This window comes from Camellia sinensis, chromosome 14, assembly GCF_055761805.1.
Source record: "Camellia sinensis isolate YWXY chromosome 14, ASM5576180v1, whole genome shotgun sequence".
In the NCBI taxonomy this organism is placed as follows: Eukaryota; Viridiplantae; Streptophyta; class Magnoliopsida; order Ericales; family Theaceae; genus Camellia; species Camellia sinensis.
Genome location: NC_138974.1, coordinates 30,449,957 through 30,477,464, shown reverse-complemented (window position 1 = coordinate 30,477,464; position 27,508 = coordinate 30,449,957). Strand labels below are relative to the sequence as shown.

The following is a 27,508-nucleotide window of genomic DNA, read 5'->3' as shown; positions in this document are numbered from 1 at the left end:
GTTAGGGTTGGACTATTTTTGTCCAGACCGACTGGTTACAAGCTTTGGGTTAAAGAGCTGTGCGTGGGCTATATGTCGACGCTGAAAAAAGGCCCATAAGGCTAAGCCCAAATTCAAACCAGATTCATATTGGACCTTATTCTTTAGGGCCATTACCAATAACAACTCCTATAAAAGCCCATGAGAGGTCCAATCCATTTGGTTAGCGCTATTCCTTGTCGGTTACTCTTCAATCTCCCTCTCTCTTCTAATTTTCCCGCCATCGAAGATCAAGCATTCTCGAATCTCAATTCAATCGTCTTCTCTTCCAACGGTTCGGTCTCTTGCCTAAACCCTAGTTTCTGCAAATTCAATTCTTATTTTCACCTTCAACTAGGTTTCGTGGCTAATACATTTTTAATCTCTCTCTCCATATGATGATTTGAGTTTGGTTTCAGTTCCGCTATCCCTAATAGTCTGATTTTATTTTTATATTTTTTTGGCTTTATAAACCTTTTGATTTGATGTCAATTGCATTTTTTTTTTGTGTGTAAATTATTCAACTGTTGAGTTTTAAATTAGCTTCTTATTTATAAGTTTGTATGAAGAATAAATACATTACTATAAGAATAATGAAATTCTTATAATATCTGAAAACTATATGATAAGATAATTCTATTTTATACACCAATTTATAATATTTGATGAAGTAAACAATTATTTTTAAAGAAGCCGATTTTGTAAAAAATCCTTTACGATTGGGGATTTGAAAAAGGAAAGGAAAAAATTAGTTGAAACGTGAATAAAATATACATATATTTCACTTAGTTTCACATATCTTTTATCTTTCTTTTTCCAAATCTCTTTCCAAATCCTCCAACCAAGACAGCGTTAAACTTTAGAAGGCATCTATTTCTTCCTTATGGTTTGACATTAGGCTGCATGTTTTAACTGATACCCATGATATAATTTGCTTTGTCAAACGTGCTTCAGGGGCTGATTATGCAATAGGGTATCAGCTTGCACCAAGGATCCTCTAGTGTTTTTTCCCAAAGTTTCCTAATGTGGTGTATTGTGTGGTTGAGATTTAATGCTGAAAAATTGATGTGACTTATCAGTAAATCTCAACCACACAATGCACCATTCTAGGAAACTTTAGGAAAAAAAAACTCTAAAGGATCCTTCCTCATCAGCTTGAATGTATACCTGTTTATTTTGTTGAGCTCTAATTTCCTTTTCAGAAGCAAAAGTTGTGTCTCCTCCTAATCTGTGTTTGGTTGAGGGATTTGAGAAGAGATTTGAAAAGATAAAGGGAAAAGATATATGAAATTTGGTGAAATGTAAGTTTATTTTATTCACATTTCACTTACTTTTTCCATTTCCCTTTCCAAATCGCTTCCCAAATCCCCCAATCAAACACAACGTAAATGGTCTGGGATGGAATGCCTTTCTTTCTTTATTTTCAACACAGAATTCTTAAAGAACAATGTATCTGAGCCAGTTCTTAAGCATTATGGTGTGTCACTATAATAGTTTCTATTTGCTTTTTGGCTAAGGAGCTGTGGTTGAGAAAGGAAAAAAAGGAAAAAAAAGAAAGTATAAGACACCAATAAAGTGCCGAAGATGAAACCCACTCCCCAGCATCACCACAGTTATGGCAAGACTTCATTTATATATTATGGTAACTTCATTGTAAAATTAAATGTTTTTGACAAATTTTTAATCATTCGTGGGGGTACTGTGATCATCAATGTTTTTGGGTATATGATGCTTTCAAATGCTGTTTGAAATGGAATGGTAAGATTTCTTTCCATGTGATCTTAAAGCATCTTTCTCATTAAAGTAATTGTCAATAGTTTCGTTTTATTTTTATGTTGTGTTTGGTTGGGGGATTTGGAGAGGGATTGGGAAAGAGAAATGGAAAAGGTAGGTGAAATGTGAATAAAACATGTCTATATTTCACCTAGTTTCACACATCTTTTCCCTTTCCCTTTTCAAATCCCTCCTCAAATCCCCAAACCAAACACAGCATTAAAGTATTCATTAGACTCTTGCATTAAAAATATGTACCTCTGAAAACATCACTATCTAATTTCTTGTCACACCTTGGAAAATGTTTCTTTTTGAAGTTATTTAAGTTAAATGCGGCTTGTTGGATGGTTTCACCTAACCCTCATCTGTCTTACTGTTTTTATCTAGTTAGTTTTTAGGCCACCATCTGTTTTTTGAGTCATATTATCTACTGTTTTGGAGTCATTCTTTGGCCACGACAATAAAAGAAGCTTAGCATTTGACCTTTGTTACTGCTATCATCTGATAAATACATCTATATTCTGCTATTTATCTGTACAATTTTAGCCCAACCTGAAAGTGCCAACCAAAAGGACAGAGTGCACACTGTTACGTTCGGCCACCCTAGCTAAGCATTGTGTTGCCTCAAGTTTTGTACTTTTAGTTAAACCATGATGTGAAAGCAGATAATGTGAAATGGATCATAAACTGCGAATCAAAAAATCAGGTATGGACCAAGTCAATGCTTTCCTTTATTATCATTATTAATGCAAACTTTTTATGATTCGTGTTGGTAAATATATGTGCGTTTTGTTGCCATGGACCGAGATGCTGCCCAAAAATATAATATAACTGGTTTTCATGAATAAATGTACTTTTTGCTGCTCACTAATTAATGATTTTGATGCTAAGTTTGGTTCCAGATTTCATGAAGGACAGGAAAAGAGAAGGCAAAGGAAATTAACTTTCCTTGTTTTGGTTACAGTGGAAAATATGAAGAAAAAGAAAACTCTACAACTAAATGGTATTATGAATTAATTGCAGAAAGGGACGGTGCGAAAGAATTGATGACACTATCCTCTGGAGTGTATTAGCTTGACTACACAACACAAGATCTGTATCTGATAAGCTTTGCAGACCTTTCCAACAGCTAACTTCTTTCCCTCGCTTGTGGTTGCAAAATTATGTGGTATAGTAAGAAGAATACAAACATCAATTTGTTTTTCATTCATCGGTGTCGACTTACTTTCCAATAAAATTTGAGGCAATTGTCAATTTATTCATATGAAAATGATTCAATGCATTGTCGTCAGCAAATTAGTATTATATTAAATGATTACACAAACAAGTAAGAAACTCATAGCCTCAAGTAATCACACACAAATATGACAACACTAAAAAGAAAGTCCAAAACTAAAGACATGGTTACTTTAATCAAACAACAAAAGATGTCCATTATGGCTACAAAACGTTTGAAGTGATCCAGGGTAAGTCACTATTCAAACCCACCAAGTTTGAAAATGAGCAATTGAAGCCAAAACAACAGACAAAAAGTTCATGAAGTCAAATGGCTGTGATTATTATACATGTTGGTGGACCCAACATGAGATAATCAATATATAGAGAATAAGGGTTTAGCATTAATCAAGCATTAGGGGTTAAGCCTACATGCATTATTTTTATCATCGAAGTCCCTCAACCAAATTAAGACGGACCTTGGGATTTCTTAATCTGTTGATCATTGGCTATATCTACGCAATCTACAGTGCTGTCTGTTGTCATGCTTATGTCAGTTTATTTCAAACTATGTACATTAGGAGTCTTGATGATGCAACAATCAAGGATGGTGTTTGGAAAACTAGCAAAATTGAGTCTCTACAACTTATATCATTTTGAGTGGCATGCTGTACAAATCTTTTCAATCTTTTGAATTTTTTGCATATCTTTGTTAAGCATTTGATTGTTCTAGATCTTTACATAGGTGCGCTTATGCAATCATACTATACTTCAAAGCTGTTGCTGGGATCAATTCAACTTCTCACTTTATGCTCAAAGCAATCAGAGGCAGAGCACAAGTAAAAATGATTTTTACATGGTTTGATGTCACTTGTGGAAGATTGTGAAATTTGATTGAAGAATGGTTGTTTTCTTCACAATAACAGAGTAGCTATTTTGCCTATTGCATGGTTAGCTTTCTTGTTATATTAATTAGAGTTTGTTTTGACAGCATGTTACAATAGGCATGCTATTATATTCTTCGCCTAGGTAGCATTAAATTTAATGCTACCTTTTCTTTTAGAATATAGTGTATGTTGCAATGCGCATCAGATTGTCATATTCTTATTTATTCTCATTTTATGTAGACAATGCTCCAAATATTTAGTTGTGGCACCACCTTTCTAAACAATGTTCCCATCCATTTTTGTTCTTTATCCTTTGCTATTTTATATTTTTTTGCTGTTATTAACTGTGTGCCTTTCTTCCCCATCCATACCTCCTCCTGGCCTTCTTGAATTAATGTGTGTGCCATATTTTAATCAGTGCAATGTATGGCTCTAATTTTATGGGATGAGATTATTGAATTTACCTATAAAAAATAGCTGAGATGACATTATGATGACATCATAACTTTTAGCCTTGATAGTTGATGAGATTATTAAATTTGCCTATAAAAAATAGCTGAGATGACATTATGATGACATCATAACTTTTTGCCTTGATAGTTGATAGGGAGTGCTGACAGCATTATTTGAGGAATTTTTAGCATTGTTTAGGTGGTGTTTGGGTTGCCTGGACTGAGAAGGAAGTTTCGTGTTTGACCATGTAAAATATAGTTTTAAGTTTTTTTTTGTGTGTGTGTTAAGTTTGAAAGCAGATTCAGCCACAGGTATTTGTTTGAGAACAAATGAAACTGCTGCCTATGGGTTAAATGTTACAGTTACAGTTCTTTGTAGACTAAAATTGAAGAGAACCTATTGAAGAAAGTTCAAAAGAAATTTCAAGAGAATTTTTTATGTTGTGTTTGGATCTTGGATTTAGTGAGAGATTTGTGGAGGGAATAGAAAAAGGGAGGCAAAAATGAATGAAATAGGTACTAATTTTTTTAAATATAAATCTCTTCCCCGTTTATTTGACCTCCACAAATCCAAGATCCTAACATACCCATAGTCAATTGACAATCCTTACAAAGGGAGAACTGATGCTCTACAGGAAGTGATTTTTTGGGATATAAAAGTGAAAAATGAAGCTTAAAGGCTTTTGCCAAACAAGGTCAGATTCAAGTTTCTCTAGAAATTCACCTACATGCAGCTTGGAAAGATCATGGTAATGTCAATCTTCAGTGTTATTGGGTGACCTCTAGACAAGCTTAGCAATCAGAGGACAGTGAAGTTGAAATGTTTGGGGAAATCAGATTGCTTTGGATAGTATTTATGATTTGTTTTGTGCACTTGTTTTTTTTGGAAAATTAATCGTCAGCGAATGAATTACTAGAAAACAAATCGTAAAACTTGTCTGACCTGGTGGATTTTGGTAAGATGAATCGCTTAGGAAACTAACAGGGCACTGAATTTTTAATCAAATTATATGATGCTTATCATTGTCAATGTTTTATTTTGCAGGTCATTTGATGCGAGAAAGACTAGATATAAGACGAGCAAAACATAGGAGAGAAATGGTTGAGCTGCCTATAGGTAGCTAGAATGTATGAAGTCTACATCACTAAGGTTATAAACTATTGATTTTGATTTTTTATTGAAGTCGTATTACCTTATATATTGAAATTGAGACCTTCATTGAACTAGGAGAGGATCTAAATTCCAAGCAGATCCAAATCCTCATGCCTCATATGAAGTCAGCTTGGATGTACAATTATCCCTCCTCTGTCCAGATTAGAGGCGACATCCAGACCCACGTCTTCTTGAAGTTGTTTCGACATGGTTTAATTGATTTTCGAGAGGTATTAACATGGGATTGTTTATCCGACCACTTGAATTATACCATTGAATTGAAGGCCTATTAATATTTATAGGTAAATGATTCTCTCATTTTATCTCATGTTATATTTTATTCTAATTAACATAGTATGTCTTACGATATTACTAATCCTGTTCATCTATGATATTATGAATTTAGTTAAATTTATAACAATTATTAAACATAGTGTAAGAACATTTTGAACAGATTCTTTAAGACACCAAATTAGACATTTTAGTTAGCCTCGACTTAGTTGTAGCCCTCCAATAGGCTCTTTAAACATTATTTTGCTTTCTACATTGGAAAAACATAAAAGATTATCCAAACTTTACAAAAAATTATTGGAGTACGTGCTTGCTAAAGTGGTAAGGTAAAAAATTATTTTGTCAAAAGAAAAATGCTTAAAACTTATAAGACATCACTTCTAAATTGACTCTCGATAATATGAACGGTTACATGTCAATTGTTAATTTGTTTAGAAATTAGTTATTTAAGACCCAATTACTTGTAAAAAAAACCCTTTCAAATGACTTTCAATTTTCAAAAGTCATGAAAAGGTAAAAAAATTTTTTTAAAAAAAGTAGGAATGTATTATGCAAGTTAGTATTTTTAACATTATTTTTTTTAGGTTCATTTTTAATTAATAAGTTAACTTTTTAATTAACTTTCGAAGAAACTTTAAAAAAATTAAAATAAAGAATAAGGTTGAAAAGAATAGGGGTTGGAGAGTTGCTCTAGGAAGTATATATTTAAAATAATAGGGGTGGGTGGGTATATAAATGACTTTTTTTTATATTCAAAACCATGACCCTGATTCCACACCATGCTTTTTAGATGCCGTTCAAAATGGTCCCCAATCAACCATCCACAACAACAACAAAAGCCATCAATCAAGAAAGGATGACCATTTGGTCAGGTCAACAAGTTGGAAGTTTGTTCATCTTTCATCAATCAAATTTCCAAAATTTGTACCTCACAGTCTAATGCTGGAAATTGCTTGGTGTTTGGCATGTTAGCTTATTGGCTAAAGTCATCTCTTTTTTTTCTTTTTTTCTTTTTTTTTTTTTGATTTTTTTTAGCTTTAGTGACTTTTTTTTTTAAAAAAAATTGTGCCAAAGTTTTTATTTATTTATTTTTGGGTGTCTTTTTTGAACCTTTTTTTGGAATGTTTTTTAAAAAATTAAAATTTTTAGTTACTCTCGTCGAATTGATTCTAGAAGCGTAAAGCTTTTTATTTTTTCAAAAAAAAAAAAAAAAATTCATGAAAAATAAAAATAAACAAAAAAAGAGAGCATCAAATAAGCAAATCTCAAACACCTACAAATTTTGTTTTATTTTGACAGAAATAAAAAGATGTCATGAAATTTATTTTAAAATAAATTATATGATATTAATTGAAAATTGATGTGATGTGAATGTCGTGATCCATAAAGAGTGCTGTTATTAGCATCTATCTAATTTATTTAAACTCTCAATTTTTACCTTTTTTATTTATTACAATTATACCTTAAAGTAAAATTACATTAAAGGATAACTATTAATGGAATACCCACCCACCAAATGAAAATAATTAGAATGACACTCTATAATATTATACATCCACGTACATCCCCATCTATATGTATTATTTACCAACCTAAACCCTAATCTTATTCTTCTTCATCACTATCCTAAACTCACGTATTCATCTTCAATGAAAAATTTGAAACCACCTAATCTATTAACATTTTGTTTAGCAATTTCAAATGTGTTTGGCATTCCAAATCAGTTAATGTTGCAAATAATCTTATTAAATCGTTTTCACTATTTGTTGATACTTATAGAGTAATAGAGGACGATGACAACAACTCTGATGAGGTTGGCGTTGCATTGGTAAGTTTATCTATCTTACATTTACGATTCTAGATCGTTTGCTGTTAGGCACTGGTTTGCTGACTGTTAAGGTTTTGTTCAGTAATACAGTGCTGAACAGAAACATTTAGTTTAATAATATAGTGCTAAACATAAACATTTTGTTCGGCACCAGAATGCCGAACGCTTTCATTTTGTAGGATTTTTCTCCTATTCTATTTTTACTGATGGGTTTTTCCCTCTAAACCCCCCTATATCGAGGGTTTTATCCCGAAATTCCTGAAGAAAAAAAAATGTGATGGGAAGTTGGAGATTACCTGAGAGAAGAAGAAAAGACCATCGAAGAGATTCCTGATGACATTTCCGACTGAGATACTGTCGTTCACGGTAATAAGGAGAAAGAGACCATCATTTATGAGAGAAGGAGAAGAGAGGGATAGTCGATTCGTCTCTCAATTGTTTGTTGTTCTTAATTGTCTCTCAATCATTCATCGTTTACTGAGAGAAGAAGAAGAGAGAGTGTGCAAAATTAGGTGGGTATGCACTTGGGGATAATGATATTATGAATATGGATAAAATCAGTATTAAGTGGAGTGTTTAAAGAAATCTTATTAAAATTTAGAGTTTAGGATAGGGGTTCAAAGAAATGAAGAGTCTAAAGAAATTAGGTAGATACTAATAGCAACCCTCTCCATAAATATATATTTTAAAGTGTTTTTTTGATATTTTTCCAAATTTATATTATTATTAATTTTCTTTATTTTGAAACGCGCCAAACCAATGACTCTCCTCTCCCTCCTTTCCTCTCACATTCAAAGTCACCATCTTTGCCCCTCCACCATCAACCTAAACCCACAGCAAAATGCTTATAAAATACACATACAATATTATGTCCAAATAACATAAACAATTTCAATAAAAAAACAAAAGCAACAATAGTATAACAAAACACCCGATCGCCATCCTCTCAATTCAGCATATCCTCATCTCCATCTTCATCTTCATCAACCATACCCAAATTCAGCTTCTTCTCTACTCTCCTTCCAAAGCAAAAACTCCATGGACAGACTAGTTAAAGCAGATGTAAAAGAAGTAAACCTCACCTTCACCAGAGGCCAAAAGTCCACTGCCACTTTCAGGCTAACCAACCTCATGCACACCATGTCTGTAGCTGTTTCACTCTCCACCACAAACCCATCTTCTCTCTCCTTCCCCAACCCTTTCTCTATCCTCCCACCTCTGTCTACCTCCTCCTTCACTCTCCACCTCTCTTCTGATCACCCACCTCTCTCTTCTCCTCCTGACACCATCCTTGTCCGATCATCCATGCTCCCCACCGGCAAAGCCCATCAGGACGATCTCCGCCGTCTGTTTTCCAAGCCCGGTGCACACATCTTTAAGGATGCCACAATCCCAATCTCTCTCGTAGGCCCTCATGTCATTGAATCTCTTTTCTCTCCTCCTTATAACAAGTCTCTTGAAGTTTCTTTTCTCTTGTCTAAAGCGATTTCTGGGTGTGATGAGTCTGAGATTATGAATTTGCTCAGATCTGCTACTGGGTTTGGAAATTCTTACTTTGTATCGGCTTTGATCGATGCTGGAGCTGATATTAATCATAGGGATTCGAACGGGCAGTCTGTGGTGTCACTGGCTGTTCAATCAGGGAATATTGATTCGGTTCAGGTTCTGATTGAATCTGGGTTTGTAATTGACCATTCGATTGATCGGTTTTTACACGATGCTGCAGCGATCAATCGAGCAGACTTAATGAAGTTATTGTCTCTGGGTTTTGGAGATATCGATGTGAATTCAATTGATTCGCAGGGGCGAACTGCTCTTCACGTTGCGGCAATTCATGGGCATGTTGAGGTTCTTCGATTTCTTGTTTCCATGGGGGGTAATCCTGATGCTGTGGACTATAATCGTTGGACTCTGCTTCATTGTGCTGCCTCCGAAGGGCACCATGAGGCGGTTGAGTTTTTGCTGAATTGTTCGATGTTTGTCAAATATGCTGTGAATGAAGATGGAAAGACCGCGTTTGCTTTGGCAGTCGAAAAGGGTTACTCGCATTTGTACGATATGTTGCATTTGGGCGATGCATTGCAGAGAGCTGCGAGGATTGATGATGTTCATGCGATGAAGAGTTGCATTGCGGAAGGAGTGAATGTGAACGGGAAGGATCAGAATGGTTGGACTGCTTTACATAGAGCTGCATTTAAAGGCAGAATTGAGAGTGTTAAGACCTTGGTTAGTAATGGAGCTCAGATTGATCTTCTTGATGATGGTGGATACACACCGCTTCGTCGTGCGGTGGAGGGAGGGCATATGCAGGTTGCAATATATCTGATGGCTCATGGTGCTAAAGCAAATGTTGTGAAGAGTAATGGTAGTCTCAAAGGCTTTGAGATGGTTCCTTTTAATTTGGATTGTTTCAAGAACCATCCTTCTCTTGTAACTACTCCCCTATGTTGAGAGAAAGAAAGAGCTTGATTGTATGAATTAATAGCAAAAAATTGTATATAATTTTGGTGAATTTTGTGTAGTTGGTATAGTGTGGGTGGTCTTGCATAGCTGGGGAGGTAGAGAAAGAGAGTGGTTTGTGTTCCTCTCTCAAACAGATTGTACATCTGAGTATTCCAAGGAGACTTGTGTGATCTTCAGATCTTCATTTCAGTCTTGTGTACATTATTGAGGATGTAAATTTATCCAAGCCCACGAAAAATGAATCAAGGTTTTGTTTTGAAGCTTCTGATTTTGTTCAAGATTTTTACTCTTTTTCCAACTTGTGCAATTCCTTTTTTGGTTGTCCTGGGCCTCTTTTGGGGGTGGCTTATAAACTAACTAATTGATTTATTTTGGTCACATAACCTCTTTACTTTTTATATATATTTTTTGATAAGTCAAAAAACTAGCTTATAAGTCACTTTCCAAAACAACGTTAAATTTTGTGGACAAATAGGATAAAATGGGGTCTAATTTGTAAATCTTTGTTAATTTAGTGATCTAGCTAATAACTGGTGCAATTTTTTTTTGTTATTATAATTGAATCAAAATATAAATATAACTGTATAAATTAAAAAAAAAAAAACTTTAATGTATTAAGCTCGTCACTATGGATTTATTTATAATATTGGGTTTACCTAATTTACTGTAATTTGATATTTAATTTATTATTTATTTTAATATTATGTTAAATTATTAATCACTAATTCATTCAAAAACCTAGGAAGATGACTATTTTTTCTTTTTTCTTTTAATTGTTATCGACAGACTAATGTGAAGGAGTTTCTTGAAAAGGTAAAAGTGGTTGCCCAACAATGAGATTGCTTAGAAAGAGATACCATGGTTTCAAAGCCTAAGCTTGACTTGACCCGAGTTTTCATTTTCCTTTTACATTTCACCAAGACGAGGTCATCGACAAAGACTTTTATTTTAGAAGGAGCAATTTTATAGTTCATGGGGTCAAAGAAAATGTTGTGAAGAGCAGTAATATTAGTCTCAAAGGCTTTGAGATGGTTCCTTTCAATCTGAACTGTTTCAAGAACCATCCTTCTCTTATAACTACTCCCTTGAGAGAAAGAAAAGCTCGAACATATGCTTGATAGTTGAGTTGTATAGTTAATAATCACATAAATTTGTATATAATTTTAGTGATTTTTGTGTAGTTTGTAGAGAAGGGGGTGGTTGTGCTTCCCTCTTTCCAGATTGTACATGGGAGTCCATGTGAGCTGTGTGTTACCCTAAGATCTTCAATTCAGTCTCTGTACATTATTGAGGATTTAAATTTATCCAAGCCCATGAAATGAATTAAGGTTTTGTTTTGAAGTTTCTGATTTGTGTTCAAGGTTCTTCACGGTTTTCCTCGAAGTCCCATTATGGCACAAAACTAGTATGGTCATTACTAGGTACCATATTAAAATTTTTGATTAGTGTGGTCATTGTGATTCAAGTGGGAGTTCAATTTTGTATAATGTGTGAATAAAATACAAGTTTTGATTGGTTCAAAAATATATAATCTATAATTTTAAGTGAAGTCAGTACATTTTTTAAATGAGAGACTTACTATTTTGAATCAATCAAATTTGGTGTATTGTACTCTTAAAGTGTGTGAACAAATTTATTTTCCGTTATGTAGATAAGTAAATATGATCAACAAAAATCACCATTTTTTTGGTTGAGAAAATTATGTTGTTTTTGTATCTTGTTTGCTCGTTACTAATCAATAGGGTCAATTTCAATGATAAAGAAAATCACAAAAATCACCAGTTTTTTGGTTGAGAAAATCACATTGTTTTTGTATCTTGTTTACTCGTTACTAATCAATGCCCGATAAAAAAAATTACTCATCATTTTTTTATTTTTTATTTTTTATTTTTTATCATAGAAAAATTCTATATGAAAGGATTCAAGAGTAGCAAATTAATTTTCTTTGCATGCAGTGACGAGGGGTGGGTAGGGGATGGGTGGCTACCGGTATGAGGGTGGGGAGGGAGGAGGAAGAGAGACAGTCTAGTTTTTTTTTTTTTTTTTTTTTTTTTTTTTTTCTTGGGCTTAAGTAAAATGACATGGTTTAGTGCAAAACAATACTGCAGGAATACTCCTGGGAGGGAGTACTCTAGAGGATTTGAACACTCCTCCTTCTCCCCTTCCTCCTCATTGTCAATGACATAGACACAAAAGCAGAAACTTCATAGAACCAAAATGTCAATGTCCTCCTCTGCATAATGACGACGCCCTCTTATTATATATACAACCAATCCTCTCTGCCCAGTACCCACATCCCTCACTATGCATTTGGCTCTTATTATATAAAATCAATTCTCTCTGCCCAGTACCCACCTCCCTTACTACTGCCACTACCACCAGCTACATTTCCTTTCCCATCACCTGTGAGGGATACCAAGCAATTCACAAACCTATCCATTACTGCATGCTCAAGCTCTCCCTCCATCTCACCTTCTTTTTTTTCACTCTTGAACTCAAATTTTCCTTTGCAGATGATGATCATGGCAAATGAAGCATCTGCACACACTTAGATTTCCATTTCATACAAAGGTACGTACATATGAAAAAAAAATGAGTATCCTTAAAAAACTTTGGATCCGGCTTTTCTTTATGATAATTGTTTATTTGCTTAGATTAATGATCGTTAAAGAGTCAATAAATATATTTTAATTTTAAAATCAGAAACAATTAACATAACAATTATCAATCTTTGGATTTATGATCTCCATTATTACCATGTCATGTAAGGTAGAGGATATAAATCAAAAGAATCCGCAGCAGTGTTCTCTTATTTTATTGCCATTAATAAAATATTTTGTACCGAGCAAAAGAAAAACATTTTTCTTCATTCTACCACAGCATTTCTGTGAGATCTGGTCTGTGTTGTCTCTGGTTGAAGATAAGCGTTTTGGGAGCTTAGTTTAGATGATTTTTAAAAATATGTATGTATGTATGTATGTATGTATGACTGTATTTCTTGTTGTTGTTGATGAAATTTCTAATTTATGAAGTTTTTTCTTCATTGACCTTGAGGGAAAAGCATGTGTTTGTTCATGAATCAGACATAGGTTATGCTCTTAATATTGAAGTGAAGTACTGATCTTGGTTTAATTGTTTTCAATTGCTTCGCTCATGTTGTGATCTTGTGACAATGGTTTAGTTTCAATTTTCTGTCTTCAACAGTACTTTCAAGTTCCAAAAAGCCATGATTTTAAGCCCTCTCTTAAGAAAATACCAAAATCTTTTCTTTTACCATTAGGAATCAGACTACAAAAATTTAGTCATCTCCTTCTTTAAAGATAACAGATCACTCGTTTGCTTCCACCACTGCCAAAGTAATATTACAATATGTATTTGTGGAATAAAATCATAATATTTTTGAAAGTGTTATTTGTAAGAATTTTACTTCTTTTAACCCTTTTGTTTTTTTCCGGAGGTAAGAATCTTTTGAAATATATACAAGCCACCTAAGGAGGAAGAAGTATACAAGGCTAGCCCTTGTTCCTTGAACAAAAGCACTAGTCTACAAACTTTCATTCATCTTTGAGCTTCACACATGGCTGCTTCTTGGGCAAACGAAGCCTCTTCCTCTTCCTCCACTGTACAACGCAAATATGATGTCTTCCTGAGTTTCAGTGGCATTGATACCCGCTTGAAATTTACCAGTCATCTGTTAGCTGCTTTAGAGCGACATGGTTTTTACACATTTAGAGACAACACAAAGCTCAACAGAGGAGAAGATATTGGTTCTGAACTTCTAAAAGCAATTGAGGAGTCTAGTATTTCTATTATTGTGTTCTCAAAAAATTATGCAATGTCGAAGTGGTGTCTAGATGAACTTGTGTGGATCATGAAGTGCAAGAAGACATTTAATCAGATTGTTCTGCCTATTTTTTATGACGTTGATCCATCCGATGTGCGTGCACAAAAGGGGAGCCTTGCAGAAGCATTTGCCAAGCATGAAGAACATTTTGGAAAGAGTTCAGATGGCAAGGTGGAGAAGTGGAGAGCAGCTCTTACTGAGGCTGCTAATAAGTCTGGTTGGGACTTGAAGAACGAGTACGGCGGGTATTTTCCTCAAGCCTCTTAATGTTTGCTTGAAAATAATCCAAAACAACACAAATTAGGAACAATTTCATTTGGATGTATAAGTAGAATCTTAATTGTAGTTACAAAATTATATTTAGAATCATTTACATTATTCATAAAAATAAATCAAAACCAGTTTATCCATCAAATTTCCAATGCCATAGCACCAGATGTGTGAATTTGCTAAATCCTTACTTTCGTTTTTTAATTTTGCTTGGCAGAGATGAAGTGAAGTTAATTGCTAAAATCATTGAGGAAGTTGGAAATGTAATAGATCTTGAACATTTAAGTCCTGCAGACCACCCAGTTGGACTAGAGGATCGTGTGCAGGACCTCAGAATGTTGTTGCGCATGGAGCCAAATGATAATGATGTTCGCATTGTTGTAGTATGGGGGATTGGTGGACTAGGGAAGACAACAATAGCTAAAAGTCTGTATAAACTCATCCACCATAGATTTGCTGGTAGCAGCTTTCTTGCAGATATCAGAGAAACTTGGAAGAAATCAAATGGTTTGTTAAAATTACAAGAACAACTTCTTTCTGATATATTCAAAAGTAAAATTGATAACATCAGAAATAGTCAACAAGGGAAAGAGGTCATAATACAGAGAGCATTGCGTCGAAAGGTTCTAATTGTCTTGGATGATGTGGATGATATCAAACAATTGAAGGAATTAGCCATTGATCGAACTTATTTTGGTCTTGGAAGTAGAATCATCATAACAACAAGAGATTTGTCTTCGTTAAATTTTAAACCAGGCGAGAATGAGATATATACACCAAAGGAGTTGGATGAGGACAAATCTCTTCAACTCTTCAGTTGGCATGCCTTTAAGGAAGACCATCCCATAGAAAACTATTTGGAACTTTCAAAACAAGTTGTGGACTATGCCAGAGGGCTTCCATTAGCTCTTGAAATTTTGGGTTCCTTTTTGTCATGCAACAGAAGCATACAGGAGTGGGAAAGTGCAATAGAAAAATTGAAAAAAATCCCCAATGAAGATATTCAAGAAAAACTTGAAATAAGTTACAATTCATTGAGGAAAGAAGAGAAGGAGTTATTCCTGGATATAGCATGTTTCTTTGTTGGAATGGATCGAAATTTTATAATCAAAATATTAAAAGGCTGTGATTTATTCCCTGAATTTGGGTTGAGGATTCTCTTCAATCGTTGTCTCATAAAATATGGGCCATGGAACGAGCTTGTGATGCATGATATGCTTAGAGACATGGGCAGAGAAATCGTCAAGAAAGAATCTAATGATGAGCCTGGAAGGCGTAGTAGATTGTGGCTTCATATGGATGGTCTTGAAGTGTTGAGATGTGGCACGGTGAGAACCATAAGCATGAACTTCCAATTAATATTTGATGTTTAATTCTTGCAATAATTTGACATGCATATGCACATTCTTAATTTTGGCAATTAACTGATGCAAACATACTTGGCTTTAAGTTTTGTTTTCCAACTAATGTAATTTTTTTGTGCCATGGGTTTTCTTATCAGGGTACTAAAGTAGTTAAGGGCCTCTTCCTGAACTTTCCCGAGTCCAAAGAAGTCCAAGTGAATGCGAAGGCCTTTGAAAATATGAACGAATTGTGGCTTCTTCATCTCGATTATGTTCACCTAAGTTCAGGTATGGAACATAATTTTAGAAGGTTATTATGGCTAAGCTGGAATGGTTGTCTGTTGGTATGGTTGCCATCGAAATTATACATAGAGAAGTTGGTTGCTCTTGACTTGCGTTATAGCAAACTGAAACAAGTTTGGAAGGGAACCAAGGTATAATATTATCCTTTACATTTCATATATCAATCAGTTTGGAAGGGAACCAAGGTATAATATTATTTCTTTACATTTCATACATCAATCATATTGTACTGATGTGGAAAATAATTTTTCTCTTTGTGTTTTTGACAGGATGTTAATAATCTGAAATTTCTTTATCTCAGTCATTGTTATTACCTAACCAAAACCCCAAACTTCTCTGGACTCAACAATCTTGGGGAACTATTGATTGATAACTGCATAAGGTTGGTAGAGATTGATGAATCTATTGGATGTTTCAACAAACTTATTGTCCTAGACATGGCAAATTGTATAAAACTTGAGCAGTTTCCTTCAAGGATTTTGATGTCAAAATCTCTCGAGTATCTTGATCTCTCGGGCTGCTCCAAACTAAGAGAATTTGCTGGATTTAAAGGATTACTATCAAAATCATTGTACACATTTTTCTCATCTTCGGCATTGCCAAGAAAGAACGTGGATTCCATTGGTTTTTCATTACAGGGTTTAAGAAGTTTGAAGACGTTGAAGATAGCCAATTTCAATATGTCATATCTGCCCAGTGAAATTGGGAGTTTGGTCTCATTAACACATTTGGATCTTAGTGGAAACAAGTTTTTGTGTATGTTACCGGATAGCATCTATAATCTTACTCGCTTGCAGAGATTGGACATGGCAAATTGCAATGTATCATATCTGTCTAGTGAAGTTGGGAATTTGATCTCATTAACACATTTGGGTCTTAAAGGAAACGATTTGTGTACCTTACCGGATAGCATCGGCAACCTTACTCGCTTGCGATCATTGAACATGGAAAAATGCAATGTATCATATTTGCCCAGTCAATTTGAGAGTTTAATCTCATTAAGACATTTGGATCTTACAGGAAATAATTTGTGTACCTTACCGGATAGCATCGGTAACCTTACTTGCTTGCAATATTTGGAGATGACAAATTGCAATGTATCATGTTTATCCAGTGAAATTGGGAGTTTGATCTCATTAACAGATTTGTTCCTTGATGGAAATAATTTGTGTATGCTTCCGGATAGCATCAGTAACCTTACTAGCTTGATTCAGCTAGGTATGAACAACTGCAATTTGTCACATCTGCCTGGTGCAATTTGGAAGTTGAACTCATTAGGAAACTTATTAGAAACAATTTACGTACCATACCAAATGACATCTGTAAGCTTACTAACTTGGGAACCCTCTACCTTAGTAGTTGTGCAAGGCTCCAATCAATTCCTGAGCTTCCTAAGAGCATACGTGCATTGACTGCAGTTGATTGTGTTTCATTAGAGAACATTGAGTTAAAATGGCTGGTTGGGGTTCATTATGGGCCAATCCTGAGATTTAAAGGTTGCCATAAATTAGCCGAGAGCAATTTTGTAAATAATGTCATGAAAGCAGCCATACAACAGGTTAAGGTATACGCTCTCTCTTTCTCTTTCTCTCTCTCTCTCTCTCTCTCATTGGTATAATATATCATGTTTCAACAACCATAATCAATCCCTATTTATTCTGAATTAATACAATTGCTAATGTCTCATTCATCAAAGGTTTTGTTTGGATCTTGAATTTGTGGAGGGGGAAACAAAGATAAAAGAAAAGGGAAAATTGTTTTTTCTTTTATTTTCCCCCTTCACTTTTGGCTTTCTATTTCTTTTTCCTGATGTCAAGTTGGATTTTATTTTTCATTGCATATCTTAGTAAGAAAAAGAGATTTAGTCTGTACTTTGACTAATGCATCATCTATTGGAACAGGATTTTCATGCACTTGAGAGTCCTGCGATCCATGGTTTTGTAAGTCATTCTGAAATCCATCTTACATGGGGTGAGGTTCCCAGACGGTTCGAGTACCAAAGTGAAGGATCATATTTGTCTGTCAAGGTGCCGCCCCTTATAAATCATAAAATACGGGGCTTGGCTGTATGCATAATTTACATTGGATCCAATTTCAATGAAAAATGCAAGCAAACAGGTTCTTTTTGTCTTGAATACTGTTAACATATATTAATATAATGTAACATATATTAATATGTATATATATTATATTAACACACATAGCTATACTAATATATTATATATATATATATAGTGGATGCTAGGATGCCAGAGCACGCCTTCGCTTTCGGCTGCTTTCGGCCACTTTCTAATATTTTATGTAATGTAACATAATGATGTTGTAAACAATAGCTCCTATAAATGGAGTCTCCTCTTACACTGTCAGATACAATATATACAAGAGATTTCTTACACTCTCTTATTTGTTTCATGGTATCAGAGCACAGGTATACTGCCTAGTCTCTTTCCTAGCATCCTTTTTCTTTCCTTCTTTCTCTCTCTTGGCAGTCTGCAGATTGCTGCCCCTCTCGTCCTTCTCTCAATTACAGTTTGGACACCACCAAAGCCTTCATCTCTTCACTACGGATCCACGGCCACCGGATTCATCCTCTTTCGCCGTCACACGCGCCGTCACGCGCTAGTTTTGTCGCCGGCGCGTCGCCTGCTTCGGCCTTCAACATCACACGCGCTCCACGCGTCCCCAGTCGCCTAAGCCACCTCTTTCCGCGTCCCACGCGCTTCGCGTCCGCCAGCCACGCCAGCCGTCCGCGTGAGCCATACCACCCGCGTCCCTCGCGCCGGCTCACACGTCCCTCGCGCCGGCTCGCACCAACTGCACCTGCTGGTCACCCACTCGGCTCCAGCCGGTCCGGCTCTAACCGGTTCAGCCACTTTCCCAAGCCGGTTCACCCCCATTTTTGGCCCTTTTTGACCGGTTCAGCCCGGTTTCTGACTATTTTGACCCTTCTGCACCCACTGGTGCCCTTGGAATTTTCAGATTCTCCCTTGCTTGTGCTATTTTTCTCTCATGGATCGCTTGGACTTCTCTAACCACCCTATTTCCGTTATTCTTGACGGGACTAATTATGTCCTATGGGCCCAAGCTATGTCTGGCTTCCTCAAAGGAAAGAAACTTTGGCGCATCATCACTGGGGATGTGTGCAAACCCATTCAAGGGACCCCGGATTCTGCTGCCACGGACTCCACTACCAAATATGTCGACCGACTGGAAGATTGGGATAGTAAAAACTATCAGATCATCACTTGGTTTCGCAATACTTCTATTACCTCTATCAACCTTCAGTTTGGTCGGTTCCAACTTGACTCTGCTTCCTCTCCTGCCAAAGCCATCTGGGATTTTTTACAAGAACGCTATCAAACTACTGGCCTTGCTCACCAATATCAGCTTCTGAGTCATCTTCACCGTATGCGTCAAGACACAACTCAGAACATTAATGATTTCCTCTCCCAAATGTATTCTGTTTGGGATCAACTCGCTCTTTCTGAACCTCCTTGGGATTGTACTAAGGATGCTGCCTTATTTACTACTTATCGTGACCAACAACGCTTGGTTCAGTTTCTCATGGCTCTCACTCCCCGATTTGAGCCAGTACGAGCATCTCTCCTTCATCGCACTCCTTTACCCACTCTTGAGCAAGCAATTTCTGAACTCCTGTCAGAGGAAACCAGATTTGGTACTCTCCATCCGCACCCTCTGGACTCTGTTCTTGCCACTCCCCAGCTTCGCAGTTCTCCTTCCCCACCTTCACCACAGAAGTCCAATGCCTGCAATTACTGTCACAACCGCAATCTTCCGTCCACTCATCTTCTGGTTAATTGTCCAGTTCGTCTTTGTCGGTTTTGCAACAAGACTGGCCCTGGTCATCTTCAACAAGATTGCTTCCGCAATCCCGCCCGTGCCTCTCGCCCTGGTCCTTCCTCCGGGAATTTCTCTCGCCGCCACTCTCACCGTTCTGGGACCCCGTCGACACCACTGCCTGCTCAACGCACTGCTGCTGCTGCCTCCGAGGATTTACCTTCCTCTGTTCCTGTAGACCCTTCCACTCCAGTCTTCTCTCAATCCGATGTCGAAGCCATGTTTCACCATTTTTGGCAGAATTCCGGTACTCCTCCATCTACTGCTTTCTCTGCCACCGCAGGTAACTCTTCTTGGTACTTTGACTCCGCTTGTTGTAATCACATGACCTTTGACCCTACTATTTTTACTCCTCTCTCTTCTACTCCTCATGTTCCTTCTATCCATACTGCTGATGGGTCTCTTCTGTCTGTAAGTCATGTTGGTTCTGTTTCAACCTCTCACTTATCTTTATCTCATGTCTATCTTATGCCTGCTCTTACTTTAAATCTTATCTCCATTAGTCAATTATGTGAGCATGGTCTAACTGTTACCTTTTCCCGTTCTGGTTGTTTGGTGCAGGCCGTAAGCATGGACGTCTCTACGAACTCATCCATCTTCATGTTCCAGATTCCTCTCAGATCACAGCTCCTACCACTGCTACCACTGCTCCTCCAGCTCCTACCACTGCTACCACTGCTCCTCTTTTATCTCATTTTCAGCTTTGGCATTGTCGTTTGGGCCATCTTTCTGTTGGTCGTTTAAAATCTTTAATTTCCAGTGGTCATTTAGGTCACGTAAGTTCTGATGTTTTAGATTGTGTGTCTTGTCAACTTGCCAAACAACCTGCCTTGTCGTTTAATAAAAGTGACTCTGTTTCTCTTGCCCCATTTGATCTCATTCACTCTGATATTTGGGGACCCTCTCCTACTCCTACTATGGGGGGTGCACGCTATTTTGTTGTTTTTATAGATGATTTTTCCCGTTTTACATGGTTGTTTCTTATGAAAAATCGCTCTGAGCTCAAACAACTTTATTACAATTTTGCTGCCATGGTTAAAACACAATTTTCTAAAACTATTAAGCTTTTTCGCTCCGATAATGCCATGGAATATAAAGATTTTGACTTTCTTTCTTTTCTTCAGCGTCATGGTACTCAACCTCATCGTTCCTGTCCCGGCACGTCTCAACAAAATAGACGTGCTGAATGGAAACATCGACATATCCTTGACACTACTCGCGCCCTCCTTCTGTCTTCCTCTTGTCCGGAACATTTTTGGGGAGAGGCAGCTCTCACTGCTGCTTACACTATCAATTGTATCCCTACACCTATCATTCATAATCACACTCCTTATGAGCGTCTGCATGGCACCCGTCCCCCTTACACCACCCTTAGGGTCTTTGGCTCTGCCTGTTTTGTTCTTCTCCAACCTCATGAACGTACCAAACTTGAACCACGCTCTCGCCTCTGTTGCTTCTTAGGGTATGGTATTGAACACAAGGGGTATCGTTGTTGGGATCCTCTCTCCCAGCGACTCCGTATCTCTCGTCATGTAGTTTTTTGGGAACACAAAATGTTTTCTTCTCTCTCTCTCTTCCGTTTGTCCGTTCCCTCATCCACTTTAATTTTTACTGACCCTTCCACGGATCTGTTCTCTGATGAGCTTACTCCAACGCCCTTGCCAGCCTCTCTCGAGTTCTCTGATGAGCTTGCTCCACCGCCCCCACCAGCTTCTCTCGAGCCTGCCTTGCCTACTGGTCTGTCCCATGCACCTGCTACCTCTGATGGTCCTGCTCTTGTTCCCTCGGGATCCTCCCCTCCTGATGCGTCTCTCCTTTTGGCTCCTCTTGCCTCTACTCGACCACACCGGGTAACCCAACCTTCTACTCGTCTTCGTGACTTTATTGTTGGTTCTACTGCTTTTTCTACTTATGAACCAACCTCCTATCGTGAGGCTCGCTCTAATCCTCTTTGGCAGCAAGCTATGACTGATGAATTGCAGGCTTTAGACAAAACTCACACTTGGGACATTGTTGATCTTCCTCCTAGCAAGACTGCCATTGGTTGCAAATGGGTTTACAAAATCAAAACTTGTTCTGATGGATCTATTGAGCGCTATAAAGCTCGCCTTGTTGCCAAAGGCTTCAACCAAGAATATGGTATTGACTATGAGGAGACCTTTGCTCCTGTTGCTCGTCTCACCTCTGTTCGCAGCCTGATTGCGGTTGCTACCACTCGACACTGGGATCTTTATCAAATGGACGTAAAAAATGCTTTCCTTAATGGTGTTCTTCTTGAGGAGGTCTACATGCAACCTCCCCCTGGGTCTACTTATCCACCTCATAAAGTCTGCAAACTTCAGCGTGCTTTATATGGTCTCAAACAAGCTCCACGCGCTTGGTTTGCCAAGTTCAGCTCTACTATTCATGATTGTGGTTTCACCTCCAGTTCTTATGATACTGCTCTTTTTATCCGGACCACTGCTCAAGGGACCACCTTGCTTCTTCTTTATGTGGATGACATGATTATCACCGGTGACGATCTTGATGGTATTCTATGCCTTAAACAGTTTCTTAGCCAACATTTCGAGATGAAAGACCTTGGTCCTCTCAGCTATTTCTTGGGTCTTGAAATCTTCCATGATTCCACGGGGTCTTTTCTCTCTCAGGCTAAGTATACCTCTGATCTTCTCACCCGTGCTGGGCTTACGGATTGCAAGACTGCCTCCACTCCGCTGGAGCCTCAGAGTCGTCTTACACCTCTTGATGGCACTCTTCTCTCTGATGCTACCCTCTATCGTCAGCTGGTTGGCAGCCTTGTCTATCTCACTGTTACTCGTCCTGATATTGCCTATGCCGTTCATATTGTCAGCCAGTTTATGTCAGCTCCTCGTACCCCTCATTATGCTGCCTTAGTTCGTATCCTTCGTTATCTCAAAGGTACCTTGTTTCATGGACTTCATTATTCCGCCCGCTCCTCTCTCCAGCTTCGTGCTTTTTCCGATGCTGATTGGGCTGGGGATCCTACTGACCGGCGCTCTACTACCGGGTTCTGTTTTTTCTTGGGTGATTCTCTTATTTCTTGGCGCAGCAAGAAACAATCTCTTACTGCTCGCTCCAGTACTGAGGCCGAATATCGTGCTCTTGCTGATACTACTCAGGAGCTTCTCTGGCTTCGTTGGCTTCTTGCTGACATGGGCGTTTCCCCCTCTGGCGCTACCGCCCTCTTTTGTGACAATCACAGTGCTCTTCAAATTGCTCACAATGATGTTTTTCATGATCGCACCAAGCACATTGAGATTGACTGTCATTTTATTCGTCAACACGTCACTCGTGGTACTGTTCATCTCCATCCAATCTCCTCTGCTGATCAACCTGCTGATATCTTCACCAAAGCTCATTCTCCTAGCCGCTTCGTTGACCTTGTCTCCAAACTCCAGTTGGTTGATGTTTGTCCTCCTTGAGTTTGAGGGGGGCTGTTAACATATATTAATATAATGTAACATATATTAATATGTATATATATTATATTAACACACATAGCTATACTAATATATTATATATATATATAGTGGATGCTAGGATGCCAGAGCACGCCTTCGCTTTCGGCTGCTTTCGGCCACTTTCTAATATTTTATGTAATGTAACATAATGATGTTGTAAACAATAGCTCCTATAAATGGAGTCTCCTCTTACATTGTCAGATACAATATATACAAGAGATTTCTTACACTCTCTTATTTGTTTCAAATACCATATAAACAAAGTCCGGAGATCAAATTCATTTTGTTATCCCGGTGATGGTTTATGTAGTGAAGACCAGATGTGCCTCGAATTTACGTCAATGAGTAAATTAGAAGGCGGTGATGAAGTGGAGATTTTCATAACAAAGTGTGAGCAGACACAGATAAAAAAGTGTGCGGCTAAATTAATTTTTGAGGTTGATGAGAATAATGCAGATACGAATGATGAAGCATTGGCTGACTACATCTCATCGCCTTCCCCAAGTGCCATTCAAGAAGAAGAGGAAGAAGTTGATTATCCAACCAAAAAAAGAAGAAGAAGTTGATTCAACAAATCAATAATAAAACTTAAAGCATTGGAAGCAAAAGGTATGTATAAACTTTTTTGCAAGAGTAATCAAATCCATAAGCCTCATTTGGAAAGTTGACTATTTTAATAGGTTATTTTGGTTAAAATATTTGTGTTTGGAAAGATGATTGATTTTTTTTTGCAATTAGATATGTTATTTGTAAGAAAAAAAATAAAACGATTATTGATTTGGTGTGATATTTTGTCTTATTGGTTATTTTAGTCTATTTTGTCTTTTTATGGATATTAGCCCAAAAAGCAAAAAAAACCTTTGCCAACCAAGGCCAGAGGGATTGCTATTTAGACTAAAAATTAGATCTAATTTTCAAACTTAATGATGTAGTAAATAATTAGAATATCTTACACAATTCATTCTCATATTTTCTTTAATCATCAACTAATCATTTCACTTACACGTTATTGAGTCTAGGAATTGGATCTAAAACGTTAGCCTATATATCATATTTCATTTTTTTTTTGAGCAATGTTACAAAATTTTCTACCAAATTTTATATCAAACACTTACATGGTAGAAAATTGGAGTGTCTTGGCATTTTTGATACTTTTTTTTTTGAAAAATGTTTTTTTTTTTTGAAAAATGTTTTTTTTTTTGCGACAAAAAATACTACATATAATTATATTTCTTACTTATTTTTCTCATTCTCCAATACATAAGCGAATATGTTTCATATGCATTTATGAATATGAATCCCATTATTTTGTGGTTAAGAATGAGAAATATATATATATAAATATAATTATATACAGTATTACTCTTTTGCAAATAATTTTTGTATATAATCTTCATAAGTAATTATCTTTTTTTTTTATTTTATATATATATTTTTTTAGCATTTCAGTCAAACAAAAAATAAGGGTAAATTGCACTGACCTCCCCTGAGGTTTAGAGAAAATACAACATATTCCACAATTTTGGCATAATTACATTGAGCTTCTTTAAAGTTGTATGTCATATAACACTTAGCCCCATTTTTATCAATAATTTTATAGTCATGTGGATGGAAAATGATATTGTCAATATCTTTTACATTGCATTATATATTTTTCTTTATTTATCTTGGGTGTCTTCACAATATTTGTATTAGTTTCGATCATTTTAGTCTTACTAAATGAGAAATAAGTGTATTTGTGACAAAATTATAAAGCTAGTTGTATTTTCTCTAAATCTAACGGAAGGTTAGTGTAATTTACCAAAAAAAATAAAATAAAATCCCACCTCAGTAGCTCATAATTTTAATAATACCATCATCACATAATTTGGAGTAATTTTTATATAAGAAATTAAAATTAAATAAATTAATCTTATATAAAAGTTATACAGAAACTCCACTAGAATGATGTGCTATTTTACAATTAAAAATCATCTTAATAAGTGTTTGGATATATTATTGCTGTCTCAATCTGGATTTGTGGGATCTTGTCTTTCCTCTACCCCTTTTATTTGACCTCCACAAATCCAAGATCCTAACATACCCATTGTCAGTTGACAATCTTTACAAAGGGTGAACTGATGCTCTACAGGAAGTGACTTTTTGGGATATAAAAATGAAAAATGAAGCTTATAGGCTTACAAGGTCAGATTCAAGTTTCTCCAGAAATTCACCTATATGCAGCTTGGAAAGATTGTCTTCTCATAGTAATGTCAATCTTCAGTGTTATTGGGTGACCTCTAGACAAGCTTAGCAAACAGAGGACAGTGAAGTTGAAATGTTTGGGGGAATCAGATTGCCTTGGATAGTATTTATGATTTGTTTTGTACACGTGTGTTTTTTGGAATATTAATCGTATGAGAATGATTACTAGAAAACAAATTGTAAAACTTGTCTGACCTGGCGGATTTTGGTAAGATGAATCACTTAGGATAACTAACAGGACACTGAATTTTTAATCAAATTATATGATGCTCATCATTGTCAATGTTTTATTTTGCAGGTCATTTGATGCGAGAGAGACTAGATATAAGACGAGCAAAATGGTTGAGCTGCCTATAGGTAGTCAGAATGTATGAAGGGGTTGTTTGGGATGACCTAAATAAGTGCACTTTTTGTCTTTTTACGAAAAGATGTGCAGAAAAATAGAGAGATGATGTGATGAAAAAAAGATAAAAAGTGTGTATTTATTTAGGATATCCAAACTTGGCCGAAGCCTACATCACTAAGGTTATAAACTAATGATTTTGGTTTTTTATTGATGTCGTATTACCTTATATATTGAAGTTGAGACCTTCATTGAACTAAGAGAGGATCTAAATTCCAAGCAGACCCAAATCCTCACGCCTCATATGAAGTCAGCTTGGACGTACAATTATCCCTCCTCTGTCCAGATTAGAGGCGACATCCGGACCCACATGTCTCCTTGAACTTGCTTCGACACGGTTTAGTTGATTTTCAATAGGTATTAACATGTGATTGTTTATTCAATCACTTGAATTATACCACCGAATTAAAGGCCTATTCTTATTTATAGGTAAATGATTCTCTCATTTTATTTCATGTTATATTTTATTCTAATTAATATAGTATGTCTCATGACATTACTCATCCTGTTCATCCATGATATTAATGAATTTAGTTAAATAAATAACAATTATTAAACATAGTGTAAGAGCATATTGAACAAATTCTTTAAAACACTCAAATTAGACATTTTAGTTAGCCTCTAGCCCTCCAATACTCTTTAAACATTATTTTGCTTTCTACATTGGAAAAGCATGAGAGATTATCCAAACTTTAGAAAAGATTATCCAAACTTTAGAAAATTGCTTAAAATATTAAAAAAAATTCAGTAAAAACAAAAAAATACGAAAAATAAGAAAGTAGAATTTTTTGAAAAATATTTTTTGAAAAACCTAACCAATCAAGCTGACACAATATTTTTAAAAGATGTTTAAGATTAAAGTTACACTATGACTTATCTATTGTTATTTTATTAAATTGAATATAATTGAATATTACATGTGTGAGGTCAGTTATACATTTTCAAATGTTTTAGGCTTTAAAATAAAATATTCTAAATAATTATTTCTTATTATTTGCTCATTGCTGCTTAAAAAAATATATTATGTTTAGTCCTCACTCAAAATTTTAAACAAATTTGAATAAAAGTTTTATTTGATACGAAGCACTCTAATGAGAAGTAGTTGATCATATACATGAATTTATAGAAGGCCATATAGGGGCAATTCGACATGGTAATCCAATGCTTAAACTTTGTTTTGTCTGGGAACCACAAACATGGTGTTACCTTAGTGGGAAATGATGTAGATGGCTTCTAAATTTGAGTTGCATTAGTCTTTGCATCATATAATATTAGTTCAGTGAATTTGTTTTGGTGCCCTACAATGTATAATGGACATGGATGGAGGACACCGACACAACTTATACGGAAATGTCGTCGCAACCTATTAATACATTTATCTATCCTTAATGCATATTGTATAAGAAAATCATGTAATCTGATTTATTATTTATATATTTCTACTTAAAATTTTAAAATTGGAAGATAAAACTCCACAAATATGATGTATATAATGCATACTCCTGTGGTTTGCTTTCTTATTACATTTACTTATTAATTGTTAGCTTTATTTCTATATATTTATTTTTGTGTGTTAGAAGTTGTCAATTGCATACTTTATGTGGATCCTGCACACGATTTATTCTTTTATGAGAACGACCCATATACATTCATCTACAAAAAAAGTAAGTTTATTCATATG

At 36.0% G+C, this 27,508-nt stretch overlaps 2 protein-coding genes and 1 long non-coding RNA gene across 3 annotated transcripts; all 3 read left to right on the top strand.

Annotated features, from left to right (window-relative positions):
- The first annotated feature begins 223 nt into the window (after window positions 1-223).
- LOC114289412 (uncharacterized) lies at window positions 224-26,330 on the top strand. Its single transcript, XR_014351382.1, has 2 exons — window positions 224-5,495; window positions 26,051-26,330. It is a non-coding gene; the product is annotated as an uncharacterized LOC114289412 (long non-coding RNA).
- Window positions 8,373-10,345, top strand: LOC114269485 (protein VAPYRIN-LIKE). Its single transcript, XM_028210816.2, has one exon. The coding sequence runs from the start codon at window positions 8,656-8,658 to the stop codon at window positions 10,066-10,068; it is 1,413 nt and encodes a 470-aa protein (XP_028066617.2). The 5' UTR covers window positions 8,373-8,655; the 3' UTR covers window positions 10,069-10,345.
- On the top strand, window positions 13,055-25,781 carry LOC114269504 (toll/interleukin-1 receptor-like protein). The gene is made up of 3 exons (XM_082906825.1): window positions 13,055-14,169; window positions 14,412-14,701; window positions 25,723-25,781. The coding sequence occupies exons 1-3, from the start codon at window positions 13,658-13,660 to the stop codon at window positions 25,779-25,781; spliced, it is 861 nt and encodes a 286-aa protein (XP_082762951.1). The 5' UTR covers window positions 13,055-13,657.
- Window positions 26,331-27,508: the final 1,178 nt, after the last annotated feature.